We start from the raw sequence: 24,093 nt of genomic DNA, 5'->3' as shown, positions 1-24,093 counted from the left end.
TCTAAAGTAAACAAATAAGTGTGAGGTTGGCAATACACAAAGAGTGTGCAGTGATGAACAGGCATCTAATTCAGTGTTGTCTTTTGTTGAGGTTTTGTTGATCTTGTATTACTTATTTAACAATAAAAATAAGACGTGAAGTTCTACGCTAGGAAACAAGAAACAGTTAGCACACGATAGGGTACACACGAGAAAGACTCGGCAAAACACTACAGCTTCTTGGCTCCGCCCCTTCATAGCATCTATTGGCTCTGTCGTTCGTCGACGAAAGGCTTTCCGGCCCCAGACCCGTATTCTCCCCGCCTTATCCGTTTTTTGCGGCCAATGAAATTACTGCTCCCCCTCCCGCGATTCCGGGGTGGCCGAGCTTGTGGGAGTCAGTGGAGAAGCAACGGTGATTATTGGGTTGAAACTGCCGGGACAGACGTGCAGGACAGAAAGCATTGGGTGAGTGACCCTGTTTGTACGCAGAACGAGTCCTCCAACTGCTATGGTGACGCCCCTCGCACTTCACATCTGCCGTTACCGCTGCTCACGCGCCTGTCTGATGTCAGTGTACAGTTATTTTAACGGATAACGATTTGTCATATGTGCTTGACTTTTTTTCACATTTTACATTTTCAGTCCACAATGAAGTATTTTATGAATTACATCAATTTACATTTTTTATTACTCATTAAAATTAGAGATGCACGCATTTGGAAAAACAAGTAGAGTCCCGTTATTCGAGCAATTATTTTATCGCTGGTGTAGATTTCTTTTCCCGTTCACTGAGGAGAATATTGGTGGAAAATGTTGATCCATTTTTAAAAGAATTTTTTCATACAGGGCCCGGATTGATCAAGAGCATCCCTACTCTGGCGTAGTTAATGTGATGGAAAGAACTGTTTTGCGTTTCCTACCGGTGCCGGTAAAAGTGATTTCTGTTTTCTATGTCAAAATTTCCTAAAAGCAAAAAATGATGTTTTTTTTCAATGAATTTTTCCTTTTTAGTTTCAGTGAATTAACAATTGACATAAAACGGAATTATTACGGATGGCGCTAATACTTCTATGAAGTTTGAGTAGTACTGCAATTTGAACAAGAGTCTGTGTTTCACTCAAATAGCACCAGTAATCGTTACATTGTTTTATTTGGTATGGGAACGTTTGCGGTGCCTGTCTAATACCAACTGTGTGATATACATAGTCTGAATTTGACTGCCTTTATTTGAAGGTGTTTCGCAACCAGTAGACTGTTTTGAATTTAAGACATTAATTAGCCTTCGGAGGGATGCAGAAGCAAGTTGGAAACCAGCACGTTTCTAGGTGGTTTAAATAGAGAGTAATAGAACAGTTCTTGGTTATTAAATATGTTTCACCATTTATGGTGATTAAGAAATCTTTATTGAAATTAACCCTAATCACTGTTATCTCTGTAGTGTATCCACCCTAGGAGGGGTTTGTTTAATTCTAAGTTGAGTTATAGTTGTGTGACATTTTCTCAGACACCCAACAATATCAAGCTTTCACAGTTCAGTGTTATTTTAGAGAGCACTTTGAGTGACACCTATGGTACTTAAGGAAACTGCTGTAAATCTTCTTATGTAAAGCTGGACATTTTTGAGTAGTTTGGTTATAGTCAAAGGTAAAGTCTCCTGTAAGACTAAAGCCATATTGTACTTTTATATATATATTATGTATATATATATATATATATATATATATATATATATATATATATATATATTATGTATATATATATATATATATATATATATATATATATATAGCTGAGATAGGCAACACTGCTCAATAGAGCAATTGCCTAGTTCAAGCAAGGAAAGTCCACAAACATCAAAAGTGCATTAAGACAAATTTGAAGAAACTCAACCTTAGGCCAATTGAAGAAAGGTGGAATTCAGGAAATCATCTTTGCTCAGTTAAAATGCTTCACCTGACACTAGTACTGTATTTGAAAAGCAGCACAGAGGATTCCCAACTGCAGTCTGTACCAAGATTCCACTTTAAACTAGCACTAGGATTGGGTTAATGAGAATACTTCAGAAGTCCAGAACCTACAAAGCACAGGAGTAAAGCAGTCAGCATGTTGGAAAGGGATGTCACATCACATCACAGCTGAAGTGTGAAGAACAGCAGGGTCTTAAAGCTGACACCCAAGGAAAGATCTGGAATAAATAATGACAGGAGAAAGCTAAGGAAAGGCATTTTTCTGATTGCCATGGTTTTTGTCCAGATAATGAATATCATACTTAGGCTGAGCTTAAGTGACCTCATTATTCTCTAGTCTAACAGTGGAACACAAGTCTGAGAGGTGATGCCTCCACCTTGCATAACTGAAATGGCATTTCGATCATCTATTGAAGCTTGAACCTACTGAAAGATGACAACATCGAAGCTATATTGCTCAGTTTTCAGAAACCATATTGCTGAATGAAGCACCTTCCTTAGAAGAAGACACTTCACTAGACATTAGAAATGCTAACATTGTTACTATTTTAAGAACAGTGACAATTATAATAATAATTGTTTACATTTATATAGTGCTTTTCTCACTACTCAAAGTGCTTTACATATTGAGTGGGTAGCCACTTGAACCACCACTAATGTGCAGCATTAACCTGGATGATGTGACGGCAGCCATTTTGCACCAGTGCACTCACATCACATTAGCTGTTAGATGGTGAAGGAGTGCCAGATGGATATCCAGTTAGTGACAGGGGATGATTAGTGGGCCAGAACAACTAGGCCATGGTGGGCGGTTTAGTCAGGACATCAGGATATACCCTACTATTTGCAAAGGATGCCCAGTGATCTTTTATGACGATAGAGATGCAGGGCCTCAAATTTATGTCTCAACTGAAGGATGGTGCCATTTTTAGAGAACAGTGTCCCCATCACCACACTGGAGCTGGGATCCTCACACAGAACACATGGTAAATATCCCATGCTGGCCTCACCAACACCTCTTCCAGCAGCAACCCAGGTTGGCCTCCTATCCAAGTACTGTCTAGGCCTGAACATGCTTAGCTTCTGTACTCTTAAATCAACCATTCGAACTTTCAGAATAAATTCCATTGTGGCTTCATAGCCCCCTGAGGCACTACTGACATGGACAAGTCCCTTGACTCTATGAATTGAAGAGCACTGATCCTGTCTAAACAAGAATGTTTAGTCAAATTTATGACCATCCTTTGGTTGGTGCACAACCAGATGCTTGCAACTTTCCTTTGCTATGAGACAGAAATATATATCTTCATCCTCCATTTTCATTTTCATTATTTTCCCCTGCATTATTCTCCTTCTGATTTATGAATACTTTCGATATGGCATTATTTGAATGCTGGTTTGACAGAAGCCCATTCAACCTATATGGCCAAGTCAAAAGGACTTGAGAATCATGGACCAACAGTATGTTAAAGACTGCTGTTTTTCCCATGTCTTATAAAAGCTTCAGACTACTCTGGGCCTCATCAGTGTGGCTATGAAGAATTTAGGACTTTCCCCTTAATATTACTAAAACCAATATATTTTAACAAGAAACCCCTTGGCTATGTAGCTTGATCCATTTGGAAGTTCTTGACTGCTTTCCATACCTAGGCATTGAATTTTCCCGAAAGGAAACCATCAGGAAATACATTCAAAACAGCTTTATTTGTATTAGGTCTTCTTCAGCAAACTGCATTATTGGATTTTCCATAATTGTGACTTCATAAAAGAATCAAAGCTAATGGTCTATTAAACACCAAACAGTAAAATAATGCAAATGTTGGCATCACATTAAATGTAATGCTTTTGACTGGGTTAAGATGTGTTTAAATGTAAAAACTAATCCCATTCTGGTAAGCATAACAGTTGTGCCATGAACTTGTTGTTGTTGTTACTGTACTTTGATGTCTATTTTGCATCCATTTTTATTTCCTGTAGAGCAATGTCTCATGTTTGCATTTTTGTTTTTTGTTTTTCTCCACCCAACAACATTTTCATGCACAGTAACTTTCATATAAATGTCTTCACTGTCTCACAGGTAGTCCTTTTTCTGTTTATTTTAATTAGATGTTGTAGGCAGTATTTGTAACTTGTAATGGAAAACTTAAAACTTTAGCAAGTTAAGCAATGAAATTGTGAAGTCCACTGTATAAAAGCGACTAATAAAAAAATGAGTAGTGTCAAATGTTTAGAATAGAAAGTTTAGTCTGTTTATAGTTATGAACATAACAGGAGATATTTTGACAGACATATTAGTGTTTTGGGGCACAGTACTAAATCAAAAAAAATACTGTTTATGTTATTCTTTTGTTGCCTTATTCTTCTTTTCTTTGCTTTTTTACAGTTAATATATTATATAGTAAATTTTAATGTAATAGGAATTTAGAATTTATTAATCTGTAAAGTTTTTGTGACCTACAATAACATTCCCTTTTTGACACATTAACACATAATTTGAATCCTTACTATTTTTTGTTGTAGCTTATTCGAGTCAGTGCTGTACTTAATATGTTTTTCTTTTTTTCCCTCTGTAGTCTGCTCCAGCCACTTTGGTTTACACCATGATGATGACAGAACAGTCATCTGCTGGTTGCAGCAGCACCAGCCACTGTTATGCTTCTCAGCCCGGTAAAACTTCCAAGATCCGTGGACAGGCCAACAGCAGTGTTGATGTGGTTCATGTTGATTTTCCCGATGTTCCTGCATCTCTGTTAGATAGCCTGAATCAGCAGAGGGTAGAGGGCAAATTATGTGACCTGTCTATCCATGTGCAGGGTCAAATATTCCGTGCTCACAGATGTGTTTTGGCAGCATCCTCACCGTATTTCCATGACCAGGTATGTTCATGGCAGTAAAGTATAATAAATACAATCAGTAAAAATAATAAGTATCATACTTCAGTAGTTTATCTGATATGTGATGTAATTCTGCATGCATCAAATATTATGATGAAGGTTTAAATCTACAGTGCAACAGAAACTATAGATTAGTTTGAAATTAGTGACCAGTTGAATGAGACTCCCCTCTTTAAATGCTAAATAGTAAATTGAAGAATAAGCTGCATGAAACTTGAAGTGAGGGTCATACTAGCAAATTGCAACTATGGGTTAAAGCATATACATCTGGCACACGCTGTTTATATATTATTTTAATATTTAGTGCTAAACAGGCAAATAAGTCTAAATTCAATTCATATTTCACACTTGGGTGTGAGCTGCCAGTTACAAACATGACAGTCTGTTGAAGGCCGTATAAAGCACCATGCTGTAGATAGGTTGCAGGGCTAAAATCACTTAGTACAATGCCTGCTTACAAATAAACTTATGTAATTGACCACCAGGCAAAAAAGTTGCATGGGTGGCACACATCAACAGAAATGTAACTGTTAAGTTAACATTAAGTTGGGCACATTTTCCTGCCATGGTTTGAATTAATTTATTTCCAGAGATGGTTGGGTTAATAGTACTCACTTCCTAATGCTTTTGAGCTCAACAAGTTAGAATGTCACATGAACTTAACTGTTCCCAGCTGGACATTCATGGGAGATATGATAATGACGTCTGAGGCTGAATGTTCTGCTTTAGTTAACGTAGCAGTTAACAGAATAAGCATAGCTTAAATTCTGTCATGGAAAAATGATGCTGCATTTCCCTTCAATAGTACCAGTTCCTGGATGATTCTGTTCCGAGTTGCATACTAGCCCGAGGCATAAAATGGTTTATACTGATAATGCCTACATATTTGCTTCCTACTTAAATATATGTGTATACTTTATTCATGTATATTCAACTTCTGGCTCTACCCATAACAAACAGTATACACAAGTAGGCCAGCATATGTGTTGGGGTGAGTGAGCAGCACAGGGGTACCGAAGTAAATATCAATGTAGATACTGAGATGATCTGCAAACTCCATCCAGGAAGTATTCAGTGTGGTAGCCCTTAGTCAAATTGTCAAAATGTGAACATGAAATGAAAGAGTTTTCTATGTATATGTTAAAACCATCTAGATTATCATACATTCAGTTGAGCATGACTTGTTAGCTCTCCTTTTATTGGATTAACTGTTAACATGTCTGCTTTGTTTTCTTTGCAGGTTATGCTAAAAAATGTTAGCTCAGTAGTCTTGCCTTCAGTGATGGATCCTTATGCATTTGAGAGTGTCCTGGGCTCTGCTTACACTGGCAAGCTGAGCATGGCATCAGATGAGATCATCAACTATGTGACGGTTGGCAGCTTCTTGCAGATGTGGCATGTAGTAGACAAGTGCACAGAGCTACTTCGGGAAAGTAGCTTGACAGGAGCAAGTCATAGTCTTCGACCACATTCCTCTAGCCGTAATGTGGAGCACCAGTCTCCAAGCAGTACCAACTATTATAGTCCCAGAGAAACACCAAGTGGAATAAACACAGTTGAACATATAACTGATGGGATGGCTTCTGGTCACAGACATAGTAGACATGATGTGAGTGATTCAGTTGGTTCTTCACCACCTCCTGTTATTCCCCCTTTATCGTCTCATCCAAGAAACATGCCTGCACAGTCCTCTTGGGGGGAAAATAATAATACCCCTTCCACAAGCCAGACAGCATATAATGAAAAGAGGTGGCTCATAGGCAGGCAGCAGACATCAATAGAATTTGAGTGCAGTGAATCCAGTGCCTACTCTGAAGAGATGGGTCTAAGCAACAGGGGAGTTGGACTTCACTATGACTCTGCCAGGTCGAAACAGTTATCACTTTGTGATGAAACACGCATTGGTATGGGCCGGAGAAGCCGAAACAAAAGCCTGAACAAAATGAAGTATCGAAACCTGGCTAGCCGAATGCCAAGCTGTGTAAGCTTGGCTTCACCTACAGGTTCAGCTCAGCAAGCCCACCCTCAGGTGACTGGGGCCAGCAGACTTCGAGGTGTTAGGCACAGTTTACGACGAACCAGTGTGAAAAGGGACACCCGGTCTGCCAATCAAGAAAGTGGCTTAGTATTAACATGTGATGATGATGAGCAAGTTAAAGACAGAGAAATAATAGAAAGAGCAGATGGACTGCTAGATCATGAAGTGAGGAATCATTCAGACCCTGAAATCACTACAGATCGTAAGGATCCTTCTCTTGGAGATGTTATGGTTGCAGATATCACCAATGAACAGGACAGAGAATTGTTGGGACACCACACTTCACAGGCACAGCAAAGGCACTGGGTAGAACAGCAGCAACAGCAAGTTATGGGGGCATCTGGTGTTCAAGGTGAGCTTTTAAAAATACTTTTGTAGCTAAATATGTACATAATAGATAGTTTCATGTAACTTGAGGACAAATTCCAGATTTTATTCTTCTTAATTATAATAAACTGGTTTGAAAATCATTGTAGAATTCTTATGTAACAATGCATTTTAAAGGAAGGCTGCTCATCAGCGGACATTAATCCATGTTTAGATGGCCTGGTGGCACTGTAGTTAGTACTGTTACCTCATGACAGACTGTTGGATTTTAATATCAGCTTGAGCACTGTCTGTGTAGAGTTTATATGTTACTGTCTTTGCTTGTATCTATCTACTGTATATTCCTTCTATATTCTAGTTATGTTAATAGGTGGCTTTAAGCTGGCCATGTATGAGTGTGTATAGATGCAATTGTTAGTGTTTGCTGCTCAGGACTGTTTTATTTGGTATGGGAACATTTGCGATAACCAGTAAATAGACTGATAAAACGTTGTCAGAGATGAACTGAAATCTAGTTTCATCTAGTTACTTCACCAGAATTATGGGTTTTCTTTTAAATGACTCCTTGAGGAAAGACATTTGGAAATCACTCAATTGGCCATTATTGAAAAAAGGTATATAATAATATGTGCTTTTCATTAAGGCATGCTTTCTTTATAGAATCTGTTTGTTCGTTCATGTTTTTGCATGGGTCTGCTTCTGGTGCTCCAGTATTCATCATCCTTAAAAGGCATTCTGTCAGGTTGATAGTCTCAGAGAGTGAGTTCATGTTATTTTTGTGAACCCTGTGCTATGGACTCTTGCCATTCAAGGTTACTTTTCAGATTTGGAACTAAGATGGACTTAATTATGCCCACTAAGACTGGCATCACAGAAGAGAATCACAAGTAACAAGCAGAATAAAGCTGCTTTGCTAGAGCTTATTTAAGAATTCACAGTAAAAATATTCTGTAATTCAGTTCAGTGCCAAGAGGAAACATGCTTTATTAAATGTGTTAATTTTTAAGCTTTTTTTGTATTGTTTGTTAAACTGTGTTAAAAATGCACAGTAATGCCATGGAAATGCTAGGTTGGATATACAGAAATAACTGGAACCATTGTGAAAATGAGTAGGTGATTGTTTTCTGCAATTCTAAACAATATGTATTTGTATAAAGAGAATAATGGCACATGTTATATTGTTTTGGAAGCTTTAATGTAAAGGACTATGTTTAAATGTATGAATATTTTATTCTGTGCTAAAAGTCTTGTTTATTGTAGCACAGTGGCTTAAAGTAGAAGTTGTTCCCTGAGAACCCCAATGACTGCTTGTTTTCACTACAGCCACGTCTTTAACTGAACCTATTCTTCCATCCATTGACTCACTTACTGATCTTACTTAGTTAAGTTTTAGGGTTTTGGGGAGCTAGCATGCATCTTGGCAGCACTGATCAAAATGCCAGAACCCACTCTGAGCAGGGTGACAGTGAGTTTCACTGGGCGGTATACCGGTTCATACTGAAAACCGTTTTTTATTTTTGTTATGATATGGATTTTTCTTATACCGCAACACCGGTTTAAATTGCCTAAACGACATTTGAAATGTGGCGCAGCGGGAAATTGTTCAAGGGGGGACCTTTTTCACTGCTACACCGCTAATCACATGCATTAGTGGAGGTGTTGCGTGGGGGCTCTTTTTAACTGCTACACCGCTAAATAGGCTTGCAACGGAGTACATGTGGAAGTATATGTATTGCGGAATGAAAATGGACATTCCGAAACTGAAGCTGTAGCTGACGATAAAGTTGAACATGGTGACACAGAACTTTTGCTGAAAAAAGGAGTCCCCTCCATTGCCTGGAGATACTTTGGTTTTAAAATGTCGGATGTGGACCAATATATTCAAATGTGTGAATACTGTGTCTATACTTCTGGATAATACTGCAAGCCAAGTTGTACTTGTTTTATTTTTTTTCAATACAGTGTAATGTACCTGGGTACTGTGTAATAGTGTGACGACATGCTGACATTATTCTCGACATTTCTACTTTATTCTCATCGTTAAAGTCGAACATCATAAACTAAATTTCATCGTAAAATGAATATTTAATTTACTAGATTTTCTCAAACCCCATCATAAGCCTGCAGCTAGGTCATCGTGTGAGGCGGCGTTGGGTCCCCCATCCCAACGCCTCCCTCGTTGTTGGCTGCCTGCCTATATAAGGCCGTCCGTCGCTCCGGTCTCTACATTGCCTTCCTTGCTTCGCTACGGGATTCACGTCTCCCTGCTGATAACTACAGCCTTTTTATTTAATCCACGGCTTCTCCGCTGTTTTATAATTCGTTTATTACGATTATAGTTATTGTTTAGGTATTTTAGACTTACTTTACATTGTTCAGGTACCAATTTCCTTTATCGTTTCCAATCGTACCCCATTAACATGTCTATCGAGATGATCACTATCGATCAAAAAACTGTCACTTACCGAGTGGTTTCCGTGCCCGGAAACGGCACCTGCCTTTTCCAATCTCTGTGTTACATATTGCGCGGCCATATCAGGCCCCCTCTTGATATCCGGAGGAACATTGTGTCTTATGTATTGAATGACTGGGACAGGTTCAAGGTGTGGACTGATGACGGTACAGGAGATAATTATACTACACAGGAGCACTAGAAGAGTGAAATGCTTAAGCCCTTCACCTATGGTTCTGCATGTGAGTTGATGGCTGCCGCTGAATTGTTTGGTTGTCGCTTTCAAGTGTACCAAAATGGCCAAATATTTTACACCTTTCAACAACTGCCAATGCCTCTTAAACATCTTAGACTCACAGGTGACAATTTCAGTAGTGGACACTTTGATGTTTATGAATGTTTAAACTCTCAAAAGCTGGATGAGAAGTAAACTGGTTGTCTGCTTACAACGCTTGACAGATGCCGAATGTCACTTCAACACAACTCCTGCAAATACTGTCGTAATTGAAACAAACCATGAAACTCACACCGATTATGACAGCAGCAATCCAAGATGTGAGATTTGAGACAAGATTACTGTTCACATGGCCAACTGTACGTTGCATGCTCTAGAGTAAGCTCAGCACACAGCTTGGTCATATTACAACTGGAGGGCCGAACTGACAACATGTTATACAAAGAGATCCTTAACAAATAATTATTGGTATATTTTCCCTCAGTTTAAAAAGGTTTAATTTTCTTCTTGATAAAAATTTTAAGGCAGTACTTCGCCGCTGCGAAGCCCGGGTATTTTGCTAGTGCCAAGATAAATACTTGATATAATTTTCATGATGAAATGCATTAAAGCTTGTATTAATCATGTGGGGGCACGGAAAACACTTAACACAAAGCATTTAATATGCTACATTAATGTCTGACGGGGTTTGAGAAAATCTAGTAAATTAAACATTGATTTTAGGATGAAGTTTAGTTTATGACATTGTACTTTAATGACAAAATAAACTATGAGAATAAAGTGGAAATGTCAGCTTTAATCTTGACATAAGCATCAAGATTAAAGTTGAAATGTCGAGAATAAAGTCAACATGTCGACTTTATTCTCGACATATACTGTAGTTTTTTTTCTTCCCTGTGTCTGTATTTTTTTTTCTTCACCGTTTCCCTAATACGATTCCGTACGGCTATACCACAAATAGCATTATAAATGCATGTTGCAGTTTTATTATTTATGTATATAGCTTAGCTTGAAGCAAGGTCCATAATAATGCAATTTGCCTAAATAATGGTTCAGTTGGTAAAGATGTCATCACCAAGTTGCACTTGTTTTATTTTATTTTATTTTATTTTTATTTGGTGAATACTGTGTAATGCACCTGGGCTTGAAGTCTTGAAGTAATAGTGTTATTATTGGAAGTTGCACTATTATTTATTTTATTGTTATTATTTATTAGTTTAAATATTATGCACTTTAATGATGGTAAAGTTGTTTAAAAAGTCACTTTAACATGTCAGTGAACAGAGATTAACATTAACAGAAAGTGTAGGTGGTTTACAAAAAATATTCACTATTCATTCCTTTTCTAAGGCATGTTCAGTGCAATACATCTTTTGACAAGCACCTCTGGATATTTTATTAAGTCTAAATGCCTCTTTGGATGGTTTAAAATATGTTGTCAAAATTATAGTTTAAGTTGTTTGCAAAATGTGTTCAATAAAAAGGTGCTATATTTTCACTGCATCTGTCATGCAGTGTGATTCCTTCTCTTTATTAGTGTCACCCCCATGAAAACTATCCCTTTATGGGGCCATGCAAACCAGTATTAATACTTGTGTGCACATTAAAATATTTTAAAAATGTAAAATATATTTTTGCTCATCAAAGTGGAATAGGTTATTCTTAGCTAGTCTACTGCAGTAATTGCAATGGAAAATGTGGTTAACTTCCACTTATGCATGGGAAAAAAATACTGTCGAATACCGTGAAACCAGGATAATTTAGAAAAATATCGTGATATAGAATTTTGGTCATACCGCCCAGCTCTAGTTTCACAGTACATGAATATATCTTACTGGGCTAATTTAAAATAGCCACACCAACGGGGGAGAACACGCAGATCCCAAAAAAACAGGGACTGAGCTACCTGGCTTTGATGTGTATTGTCAGTTCCTGGAGGCAATGGCGCTATCAGCGAACCTAAAGTGATTATCAGGTATGAAATTTACTGAGATTTAGTATCAGTATCACTATAAAGTACAGGAGTGTTGTCATTTCTAATTTTTTTTGTTCAGAAATTTCTCTTGTTTGGTACATTTGTATAAATCCAGGCAGTTTCTAGTAAAGGGACTCTGGTCTAAGTGTTTGAGGGTAAACTGCTTCTCCTGTGGACAGGGAGGTATTTGTACTTTGTCTCCTGATGAGAACTGTTCAAGACCTGTTTAAGCAGGAGGGTAAGTGTTAATAGGTGAATTAAGGATCTGGAGTATAGAACTGTGAATTAGGTGCCTTTGATATGAGTGAGTTTTAGTAAAAAAACAAAACGTACAGTGATTGGTAATTTTGAGCACTTGTGTGAAATGCGTAAAATGGTCCACAAGAATTAAATTTGGCTTAAGTTGTGCATAAAAGTCATCATCAGACCTTTCACTTTAGCTCTGGTTGCCACTTGTAGGAGTGTTTGAGTACCTTTGTGACTAGGAAATACAAGAACAATGATACACTTAATGGTCAGTTCTCGTCAAACCTAATGAACTTACATGAACATTGTAGCACATTCAGCATTTTATAAATAAATACTGTAAATGGACTGCTTTACTAATCGTTTTCAGAAAACATTAAATAATGTTATAATACAGTGTAATATCTGATTGGTTGACCATAAATATCAAACATATTCAAAAGTTTGACTTTTCTCTTCATATTTTAAATATACAAATAAAATAATCCTGTGGTTAGCCATTATTTCGAAAAAGGCTGCTGCTTTTCTATATCTTGAGTTGTAGTGATTTGCAGTTGGTGTATCTCGTCAAATAAAAGTGTTCAATGAGAATTTAGTATAGCAGTCTTTTAATACAGTGCTTTAAAATTTAAAAGCATGCAATAAATATACTAGGAAATCGTTAACATATTCTTTAAAAAACCCTAATTAAAGTGTAAATGTAAATTAGTATTTTTAACACCACATAATTAGATTTTGTAAGACAACATTCCTAAACCTTTAAGCCAGTTTATTCTCATGGTATGTCAGAGCCTATCCTGGTATTTAAGATTCATCTGTGTTTTTTTTAAATGTATTTATAGTAATTTATGATACTTTTCCAGCCTTTCTAGAAAAACATCTAGCAGAGGTTTTTTTTAAGACTAGCAAATTTTATTTTGACAGCACTATAAGGTGACAGATGTTTAGATATACCAGGTTGTTAAAGCAACTTGTAATTATGTCATTTATTATTATGATGTAATTTAGCTCTGCTAAGACAGCCCTAGTATAAACCTGCTTTGTCTCATGAAGGTTCTGCATTGACTGATCATTACTGAAACCAAACCTGTGCAATCAACAAAAAGCATAAAACACAAGAAGTTTAAGATTAGGAGGAGACAGTCCAGTCTGTCTCTATCATTTGTTTCATTAATAATCAGGATTAGAGATGCACAATATATCGGGAACTGTCATCAGATGATGTTCATTAAAAATGATGCCATCGAAATCAGTAAGATGTGTACATTTTAACCGATACCGCTAACCGATATAATTCAGACTTGTCAACAAGAATGCCCTTTATATAACCCAAATCATTAGACATCAAGCTTTCAACGTCACAAGTTTTTATTAATGGCGGTAGTTGGCACAGGTAGTTGTCCTGTTTTTCTTTACCACACATCTGGTCAACCTAATAATAATCATTTATTATTTGTTTATCATAATATAGGTAAACGTTTGTAAACTTTTTTTTTCAGCTGAATAACTATCTCAGCGAGCCCCCTATCTCCAGAAATAACTGTGCCCTCCAGTATTGGAAAAGCAATGCAACCCATTTTTCAACCTTGGCCAAGGCAGCGATCAAGTACCTATCAGCACCTTGTACCAAATATAGTAAATGAAAAGAGAAGCGGGCTTGCTGGTGAAAAGACAGAAATGCTTCTTTTTGTTAAGAAAAACCTACCATTTGTACTTTTAAAGAAGCCAACTTAAGCCCAAGGTTACTGGCCTCATTGTACCCTTTATTTTAGTTTTACTTAAAGTAATATATGTCTAATTATAGCACAAAGAATATCCATTAATTTTTTTGTTAATATACCCAATGGCATGGTGTCTTGATGTGCTTAAGTTACTCAGAATGTGTATGTTAAGCAGATTTTTGTACATGACTTGGAGTATTTTTTCTATAGAGATGATCCATATCTTGCTCTTTTCCCCCCGAATAAAGTGCTGGCTGCTTAGAAGAGCTGCAAAGAAGAGCATAAAATTTAGCAAATTAATAAAAAGTTAATCTCTGTTTCACATGCTACTGTTGTTTCTTTGATAATGCATAATGTATTTTCAGCATACCTAAAACATTCATACCTGAAGTAAATAAAAAAAATATATATCGGGCATCGGTTATTGGTATTGGCAAGGATGGACAAAAACATATCGGTTATCGGTATCGCCCATAATTTCCATATCGGTGCATCACTAATCAGGATGGCCCAAAATCTCATCCAAATGCTTTGTAAAAGGTTTATGCTTCAACTACATGTTTCAGTAATCTGTTCCAGATTGTAATGGCACTGCAAAGAAAAATGCTGTCTGGATTCAGACTTAAAAGCACTCACCATTAATTTCCACTGGTGTCTTTGAGTAGTTGTTTCACTACATAGTCAAAAGAATCTTGCTGAATCAGCTTTACTGATGAATTTGAGAATTTTGAAGACCTGGATTAGGTGCCCCCACAGCCTGCTGAAGATTAAGGAAGTTTAGTCTACTTGCCTATCAAAACTGCACATGCCCTTTAGACATGGGATGCATTTAGTTGCTCTTCTCTAGCTAGCTCCTAGAGCTGTTATGTTTTTCATTTCCTAGGAACATCTGAGTGTTTTCCGAACAAAGTTTTTTAGTGAAGCAGTATTTAGTTATATGAAATTAAATCAAATGTGAAAAACTCGCTGTGCAAAAATTTAGGTTGCCTTGTAATTTTGCTGATTTTAATGCATGTACAGTAACTGCTCAATACTGATTATATGCAACACCAAATTGGTTGGATTAGCTCATTAAGCCTTGAACTTCATAGACAGGTGTGTCCAATCATGAGAAAAGATATTTAAGGTGGTCAATTGCAAGTTGTGCTTCCCTTTGACTCTCCTCTGAAGAGTGACAGCATGGGATCCTCAAAGCAACTCTCAAAAGATCTGAAAACAAAGATTGTTCAGTCTCATGGTTTAGGGGAAGGCTTCAAAAAGCTATCTCAGAGGTTTAAACCATCAGTTTCAACTGTAAGGAATGTAATCAGGAAATGGAAGGCTACAGGCACAGTTGCTGTTAAAGCCAGGTCTGGCAGGCCAAGAAAAATACAGGAGCGGCATATGCGCAGGATTGTGAGAAGGGTTACAGACAACCTGCAAATCACCTCCAAAGACCTGCAAGAACATCTTGAAGCCCTTTCTGCACTCACACCACAAACAGAGTCGCTTGTTGTATGCAAATGCTCATTTAGACAAGCCAGATGCATTTTGGAACAAAGTGCTTTGGACTGATGAGACAAAAATTGAGCTATTTGATCATAACAAATATAACAAATAATATTGCATATTTTCTGTTAATTCAATAAACTTAATGTCACTGCTGAAATACTACTGTTTCCATAAGGCATGTCATATATTAAAAGGAAGTTTCTACTTTGAAAGCTCAGCCAATGATAAACAAAAATCTAAAGAATTAATTCATATGACTTGACTATTCAAACGTTTTACAACATAATTGAAGGTTTAACTTGCCTTTTTAGTGTGTTCAGAGCTATGTTTGTGTGTATATTTATTTATCTACCTATTATTGTATTTATTTATTTAAAAAGCTTATGTGAAAAGCCAAATTCCCCTGGGGACAAGTAAAGTTAATTCTGTCTGTCTGTCTGTCTGTCTACATTTCAGAAGTTGCTTCCTGAAGATCAGTGTTTCCCCTCTTGTATTTATTTATGATTAATGTTTCTTTAGCCCATGTTTAACACTTTTGCACATCTCAGCATTAAACTGCAAGGATTTTTACTGCCTCCTCATTATCGCCTGTCTCTTCATGCTTAGTGTCATTCTTGAATCTTACCAATTTATTAACTACTCCAGAATCAGTGCCATTGATATAGATTTAAAAAGTAATAGTCCATGGACAGATCTCTGCGGTACTCCACTCCACCCCATATTCACTTCATATTTGTACTATTTTTCTCCAGGCCAGTCAACCAGCTTGAAATCCAGTTTAGTAAGTTACTTCTGACGTTAATGGCTTCTGGTTTCAGAATTAATCTTTTGTTTATCACAACTATTTTTATGTTTAATTTAACTCCTTATCTTGTATATTTTGCTTTAGTTTACTACTCAATTTGCCCATTCAGAAAAAAGGCAGTTTGGTTTGACATAATCTTGATCTCATAAACTCACGATGGCTTCTTTGTAAGAGTTAAGAAGTACATTAAATAAAATGGTAAATGCATTGAAACAATTTTGTAAGTGATATTTGTGATAATATAAAACTAAATGGCATTTTGGCAAAGTAAAGTATGAGAAGCTGTATTATATTCATGATGTAGACATGTTTGACTTATTATTATACAAGTCTGTTTTTGCTGCTGGTCAGGATTTTTTCTTGTTCCTATTTTGCATAACCAGAAAACAAGCATGCATTGTATGGATACACTTTGCATGTATCTTATGCAAAACAATGGTTGGGATACTTTATGAAAAAACTATTTTAATACATAATGCTGTATAATATCAGAGTTGTGTAGTAGGGACTGGAGTTGTATGGATGGGCGCACAGGCTAGCCTTAGAGAAACCAAGCTGCTGCTTGTTCCACCATCTTTTACAGAGCACCCCAGTCTCAATAATCAGCTCATCTACTGAAATAAATATGTCAGTGAATGAGTTAAATAAGGCTGTTGCCATTTGTGAGCACAAGCATACTTTTTTACCTTAGAAATTGGGCCAGAGTATAATAGGGATGCTCTGATCGATCGGCCGCCAGTCTAAATTGGCCAATTTTCACTAAGAAAGACTAAATCGGTAAAAAGGCAGATCACAAAAGCTGATATTTTTAGCCCCAACTACAGTATTCTAAGCTTTGCAGTAATTTAGTTGTTGTGCACCTTTACGCAAGGTATTATAATAATTAAACCAGTGCGCACCTTTTTTTTTTCTTTTCTTTTGCAGCAAACATCCTACTGTGTAAACAAACAGTAGAGAGTGGAGGTTTGTTTTATCAGTGAACGAGAGATGATTGGTATATTACATTACCTTGTTAATCAAAGTGGTGTAATCAACTGAAAAAAAAAAAGCAATCTGAGAAGCAGTCCTGTGCAGCTAGACAAACAGCAAGAAAAGCTTCTTTAAGGAATTCAGACCCTTGTTTTGTCCTTTTAATTAAAACAGACACCGCTTGAGTTTGGACAGCAGGCTTGCTTAAAATGCAGCAGCTTACACTTTTAATTGCAAAAAAAAAAAAAAAAAAAAATTTGAAATTTCTTCTTAGTAAACAATAGGCTTTTTTTAAAAGATTTGTACTGAATGTATTATTTGTTGCTGTGTGTCATACAGAATACGTTTTGGTAAAAAACGTATAATTTAAAATGGTAATGCATATTTTATAATTACACCTCAAGAATTACGAATGTCTAGTTGATACACTGAAGAAAAAAAACACCTGTATACATATATTAAATCTACAGTGCATCTGGAAAGTATTCACAGCGCATCACTTTTTCCACATTTTGTTATGTTACAGCCTTATTCCAAAATGGATTAAATTCATTTTTTTCCTCAGAATTCTACACACAACACCCCATAATGACAACGTGAAAAAAGCTTACTTGAGGTTTTTGCAAATTTAAATAAGAGCATTATTGGGCTGTAGACATTGTCATTTAAAATGTTTTATGTTTTGATGTTTTTTTACTGTTTTTGGTAAATGTTGTGAGTGAGCTTAACTCTGTGAGAGAGATGTTCAAGTTAAATCATTGTTGTACAGTTAAAAAGTAGTGTAATGCTAACCTTTGACCTTTAAAGGAAGGGTGACAGACAAAGGGAGTGAAACCTCTTTTACCTTTAAACAAGAAGGTAATTAGATAACCTAAACTAAGTCTGCAAAATATTTAATCTATAAGAGATCCATGAAATGATACAATTCTTTCAGTTGGTGAATCAAGTCCCTAAAGTGGTAAAAAAGGGGAAGTGCATTGAAAATGGAGGCTGGGAAGCAGTTCTTTACACAGAGAGGTGTGAGGATCTGGAACACCCGAGTCATGTTTTAGTGAGTATCAGGTTATGATATTTGTGCAGCGTTACTAATACTGGGGCAAACCAATTGATTCTGACCAATAGAAAAGTCTCCTCTCATTTGTCACATTTCTTGCTTAGATTATTTTATATTCAGTTTGAGTTTTGGATTATGGTGATATATTGGTTGTGGCAGGATCCTGGTAAAATTTGGTGGCAACTTTGTAGCTTTAATAATTAGTTGGTTAGTCAGGAGGTATTATGTGTATTCATGTAAAAAGTGTTCAAAAATGTTTATAGAAAATTAACTTTATAGTGTCTTATAAAATAGTGACCAAAGTGTTTCTTTTTCAAATATTACTTAGGTCAAGTTAACATAAACACATCCTCTAAGATGAAGCTGAGCTGTCAGGGCATTTGCAGAGCAAAGGTGTCACCCACACTGTCACAAAGCGGTACAGAGTAGTATGAGGGACTTTCCTACAGAGAGAGAAACAGAAAGTGGCACATGATAAGGCATGTTTGTGCTGCAGGTGTCTATCCATAAGTGAATTCTCATAGAGAAGTAGAAGGCCACGAAGGACCGATTTATTCATACAGTGTCATGCAAAAGGCTGGGCACCCTTGCTTAAAATGTCTGTTACTGTGAATATTTAAGTGAGCAGAAGATGATCACCAAAGAAGACACATTTCTTTTAAGGATTTTATATAAGATTAGTGAAATGTTTTTGTTTTGGACAATTGTGAAAAAAGGAAAGGAGCTCCATGCATACGTTTGGGCACCCCAAGATATTTGAGGTCTCAGATAGCATTTACCAAGATGGCCTCAGACCTTAATTAGTTCATTAGGGCTATGGTTTGTTTCCAGTCATTGTTAGGAAACCCCAGGTGATGCAAATTGCAAAGCTGTATAAATTCTCTGACTCCTCAAAACTTGTCTCAACAATCAGCAGCCATGAGCTCCTCTAAGCAGCTGCCTAGCACTTTGAAAAATGAAATAATTGATGCTCACAAAGAAGGAGAAAACTACAAGAAGATAGCAAAATGTTTACAGGTAGCTATTTCCTCAATTTATAAATCTTGAAAGAACTGCTTGTTGGATTGCTAGAAGACATCTAAAAACCCCTGTTTGACTGCAAAAGCCCTTCAGGAAGATTTAGCAGACTCCGAAGTGGTGGTACACTGTTCTACTCTGCAGTGACACCTCAACAAAAATTAGACCTTCATGGTAGATTTGGCAGAAGAAAACCTTTTGTGCATTCTCGCCACAAACTTGAGCACCTGAAGTTTGCAAATGAACATCTAAGCAAGCCAGATGAATTTTGAAAACAAGTCATATGGACTGATGAAGTTAAAAGAACTTTTTGTCCACATTGTGCAAAGATATGTTTGGAGAAAAAAGGGTACTGAATTCCAAGAAAAGAACACCTCTGCAACTATTAAACATAGGGATGGATCAATCGTGCTTTGGGCTTGTGTTGTAGCCAGTGGCACAAAGCACATGTCATTGGTAGAAGAAACAATGGATTCAAATAAATGACAGCAAACTCTGGAAGCAAACATCACAGCATCTGTAAAAAAGTTGAAGTTAAAAAGAGGATAGGTACTACAACAAGATATTAACACAAAACACACCTTAAAATCTTCAATGGAATACCTCACAGTCCCCTGATCTAAATATCACTGAAAATCTGTGGATAGATCTCAAAAGAGCAGTGCATGCAAGACGGCCCAAGAATCATGCAGAATTAGAAGGCTTTTGCAAGGAAGAATGGGCAAAATTAAAATTAGTAAGAACTGAAAGACTCTTAGCTGGCTACAAAAACCATGTACAAGCTGTGACTCTTAGTTAGGGGGTCTTAACTAAGTACTGACTATGTCAGGTGCCTAAACTTTTGCATATGTATTAGTATTGTATATATCTCTCTATTATAAAAAAAAAATCTTGGAAGGGAGACTAGGGAGACTAGGGAGACGAGACGTGATCTTCTCGGAAGACAATTTGACGTCCCGCAAGAGACACTTTAACATCTTGCGAGACAAGGCAGTGAGACAACGACAAGCAACAAGCAGAACATGCAGCTCGCCAGCAGCAGCAAGTCAGCAGATGATCCAACTGTTACTCCTTAGCATACGTTCAGGCAAACACAAGTGTATATATACATAAATTATATATATAAGTATTTATACTATATGTGTGTGTGTGTGTATGTATATATATATATATATATATATATATATATATATATATATATATATATATATATATATAGTGGACGCTAGGGGTCACTGTTGCCCTGTTGAACCCACGAGACAGACGTCCAGGACACACATTTAAACCACCAAGAATAATTTCTTTAATAATATTCTTCAATAAAGTGCACAAAGCACTGCGCACTCCACAATTCTCCAATCACTAATTAATAAACAATAACCAATCCTCCACTCCCAGCAGCTCCGTCACACTCCCTCCCAACTCCGGCTCGGCTTGCTGGGTTTCCCAAAGTCCTCTTATAGTCCATGACCCAGAAGTATTCCTTCTCCGGGTCAAACGCCACATCCTCCTTCCTTAAGTATCCCGGAAGTACTGCGAGCTTCCGTCCTCGTGACTCCAAAGTACTTCCGGGTTGGTGTAACAGGAATAGTCCCCAGGTTCTTGGTGAGCTCCCCCTGGTGGCACCCACGGCATTCAACAGGACTGAAGAAACTGACTCAATGTCCCATACTGCACTGAGGGAATCCGGGGAACCATTTCCGTCCAGGGGAGCTGCCATCTAGCGTCCCGGGGGATGTAGTTCTGAGGAGACATGCAAGTAAGAAATTCACTGTGCTGTGCATAGTACACAGACAGTACACTTCGACTAGAGTCAGATTTGAACCCATCAAATAAAAATCTTACTTGTGGTGATTTTTAGAACTCTTGTGTATAACTGTGAAATTGAAAAGACAGCAGAGGGTGCTGTCCTGCTGCAGTTTGATTTTGGATTACTTGCAATAATATCTAAACAACAAATTAATAGTAATGTACTGGTAATGTCAGCATTTTGGGTTGAAAATTATGCTGTTAATAGTAATTGTTATGCTATAACAAGTAATGAAATAAAATCCATCTATCCATCCATCTATGTATGATTATTTTCTTTAACTGGTGAAAATTATTGCTAAATTAAGTACTGTAAATAAAACCCCTTGCGCAGATGGAGTCAGAGAAGACTACATAAGCAATGAATCACAGTCGATGGGACTGTAGGCCTTTACAACTCACTCTGTTATTGTAATGTTGGCAGTTGCTGTATTTGAAACATTTTAGTAACGCTGTATCTAGTGATCCATAAAGCAGATATAAAATTAAAATCTTGTTTAATTTGGGTGGAGGAGCAGTGCTATGTTTTGATTTTTTTTGTATAATTCTAAATATGAATGCTTGGAATGCTAGGAGTGCTGCTGCCAGACAAGGAGACAGCAGTTCAAGTTTCAAATACTTCCTGCATGGTGTTTGCTTGTCCTCACATAGTCCAAAGAGTTGTGGGTTAGATAGATTGATGATGATACATTTTCCCTGATATTTGTGTGTGTGTGTTTGTGCGTGTATATATATGTGTGTGTGTGTGTTTGTTCACCCCACAATGCGATGGTACCCCGCCCTTGGTGTTGGTCCTGCCATTGCCCAGAGCTTGCTGAGATCGACTCTAGCTGCCCTTAGACACTGCCCTGGATAAACAGATTTAGGAAGTGGATGGAGGAATTGTGGAATTAAAGTCTTACATAATTTGGGGGTCGGAGTAGTGATATGTTTGACTTTATTTAATTTTAAATATAAATGCTTGAATATCATGTTGATTGTATTTTTGAAATAATTTAGTTGCTGAATAAAATGAAATAAGGAGTGCTTACTGATTCTAAGGAATTTAAAGCCTATTTCCTATCTAATATAAAGTAACCCAAACTATCTAAAATATAAAAATAATGTACAAATTTAAATGCATGAAGCATTTGAATATCAAAATGTACATGTTTATAGGTTTGTTTTCTTCAGGTGCAAGTTTTGCTTTGACAGATTTAACAGCTGTTCAGCATTGCACTTTTTTGGTCACATCCTCCCAAGGGGCACATCCATCCAGCTGCTGAAGTGCCTTTGTGATAGACAGTAAATAAAAGAGCTCTTGTGATTGGCTGGAGACATGGACAAAATCGGGGCAAATCGGAGATCAGTCAGATACAGTCAGGTCCATAAGGTTTTGGACAGGGACACAATTTTCATAATTTTGGCTCTGTTCACCATCACAGTGGATTTGAAATTAAGCAATCATTATGTGATTGATATAGACTTTCAGCTTTAATTTAAGGGGTTTACCAAAAATATTGTATGAGCTATTTAGGGATGGCAGGTATTTTTCTGCATAGCCCCCCTATTTCTAGGGGCTCAGAAGTATTTGAACAAACTAACATAATTATGAATATAATCCATCCATCCATTTTCTAACCCGCTGAATCCGAACACAGGGTCATGGGGGTCCGCTGGAGCCAATCCCAGCCAGCACGGGCACAAGGCAGGAACCAATCCCGGGCAGGGTAACAACCCACCGCAGGACACACACAAACACACCCACACACCAAGCACACACTAGGGCCAATTTAGAATCACCAATCCACCTAACCTGCATGTCTGAGCACCTGGAGGAAACCCACGCAGACACGGGGAGAACATGCAAACTCCACGCAGGGAGGACACGGGAAGCGAACCTAATTCTCCTAACTGCGAGGCAGCAGCGCTACCACTGCGCCACCGTGCTGCTCATTATGAATATGATTATTTTAAATATTTGGTTTAAAATCCATTACAGTCTATGACAGCTTGAAGTCTGGAACCTATGGCCCTCCAAAGTTTGGTTGCACCCTACTAATGCCTTGCTAGGCCTTTACTGCAGCTGTCTTCAACTGCTATTTGTTTGTTTGGCTTTCTGCCTTCAGTTTTGTCTTCAGTAAGTAAAATGCTTGTCCAATTGGGTTGAAGTCAGTTGAAGAATAGTCTTCTTCTTTGCCTTGAAAAGCATTGGTTTGCTTTCTCAGTATGTTTTGGCTCATTGCCCATCTGTACCATGAAGCGTCGTTCTATCAGTTTTCTGGAATTTGGCTGAATCTGAGCAGACAGTACAGCGCCCTGTACACTCATCCTGCTACTTCTGCCAGCAGTCATATCATCAATAAACACTAGTGACTGACTTCCATTCACAGCCATGCAAGGTCATTCCATAAAACTGCCTCGTCATGTCTCACAGATGATGTGGTATTCATCGGATCATGAGTCATTTCTTCTCTTCTCCATACTCTTCTCTTTCCAACATTATGGTATATTTTGATTTTAGTTTCCTTTGTGCAAAGAAAATTGTTGAGAACTCGACAGGCTTTTAAAAAAATGTTTTTTGACAAAGTCTAATCTGCCCTTCCTATGCTTTAGATTTCCAGTGGTTTGCGCCTTCTGGTAAACCGTCTGTTTTAGTTTCATGAAGTCTTCTCTTGACTGTAGACTTGGGCGATGATAGGTCTACCTCCTGGAGAGTGTTCTTGGTTTGGCTAAATGCTGTGAAGGGGTTCTTCTTCACCAAGGACAGACTTGTGGGCTAATTGAGCACAGTTGACTTCGGTGGTTTTCCAGACCTTCTGGGCCTTCATGTATGACCCCATGCATAGAATTCACATGGCGTACGGGCAAAAGTAGAAATGTGTGTACGCACAAAAAATTCCAGATGCATAAATCTGTGTGTACGCCAAATTCCATGCACTTCCCCTTTACAAATCCCAACGAACGTGAAATTTAATGCATGATGCATGCCCCAGCCCCACCCCAACTCCTCCCAGAATTTTGTATATTTTAATAGGCAAATCAATATAAATATCACCTTCCATTCAGTGTTTGGTTAAAAAACAATGGAAAAGGAGGAAAAAAAGAAGAATTACAACGAATGTGAAGTGG

General features: G+C 37.4%; 1 protein-coding gene across 3 annotated transcripts in view; it reads left to right on the top strand.

The window, feature by feature from the left end:
• The first annotated feature begins 352 nt into the window (after positions 1–352).
• The window catches only part of LOC120539132 (zinc finger and BTB domain-containing protein 22-like), a 31,685-nt gene continuing 7,944 nt past the window's right edge, over positions 353–24,093 (top strand). The window contains exons 1-3 of one of the 3 annotated variants that reach the window (XM_039768926.1): positions 353–447; positions 4,523–4,825; positions 6,084–7,233. In XM_039768926.1, coding sequence (XP_039624860.1) covers positions 4,550–4,825; positions 6,084–7,233 — 1,426 coding nt within the window. In that variant the 5' untranslated portion in view covers positions 353–447; positions 4,523–4,549. The other 2 variants (XM_039768928.1, XM_039768925.1) reach the window with 2 other exon arrangements.

Source organism: Polypterus senegalus, chromosome 11, assembly GCF_016835505.1.
Source record: "Polypterus senegalus isolate Bchr_013 chromosome 11, ASM1683550v1, whole genome shotgun sequence".
In the NCBI taxonomy this organism is placed as follows: domain Eukaryota; kingdom Metazoa; phylum Chordata; class Cladistia; order Polypteriformes; family Polypteridae; genus Polypterus; species Polypterus senegalus.
The sequence above is the reverse complement of the archived record's forward strand: the minus strand, read 5'-3'. Positions and strand labels throughout refer to the sequence as shown.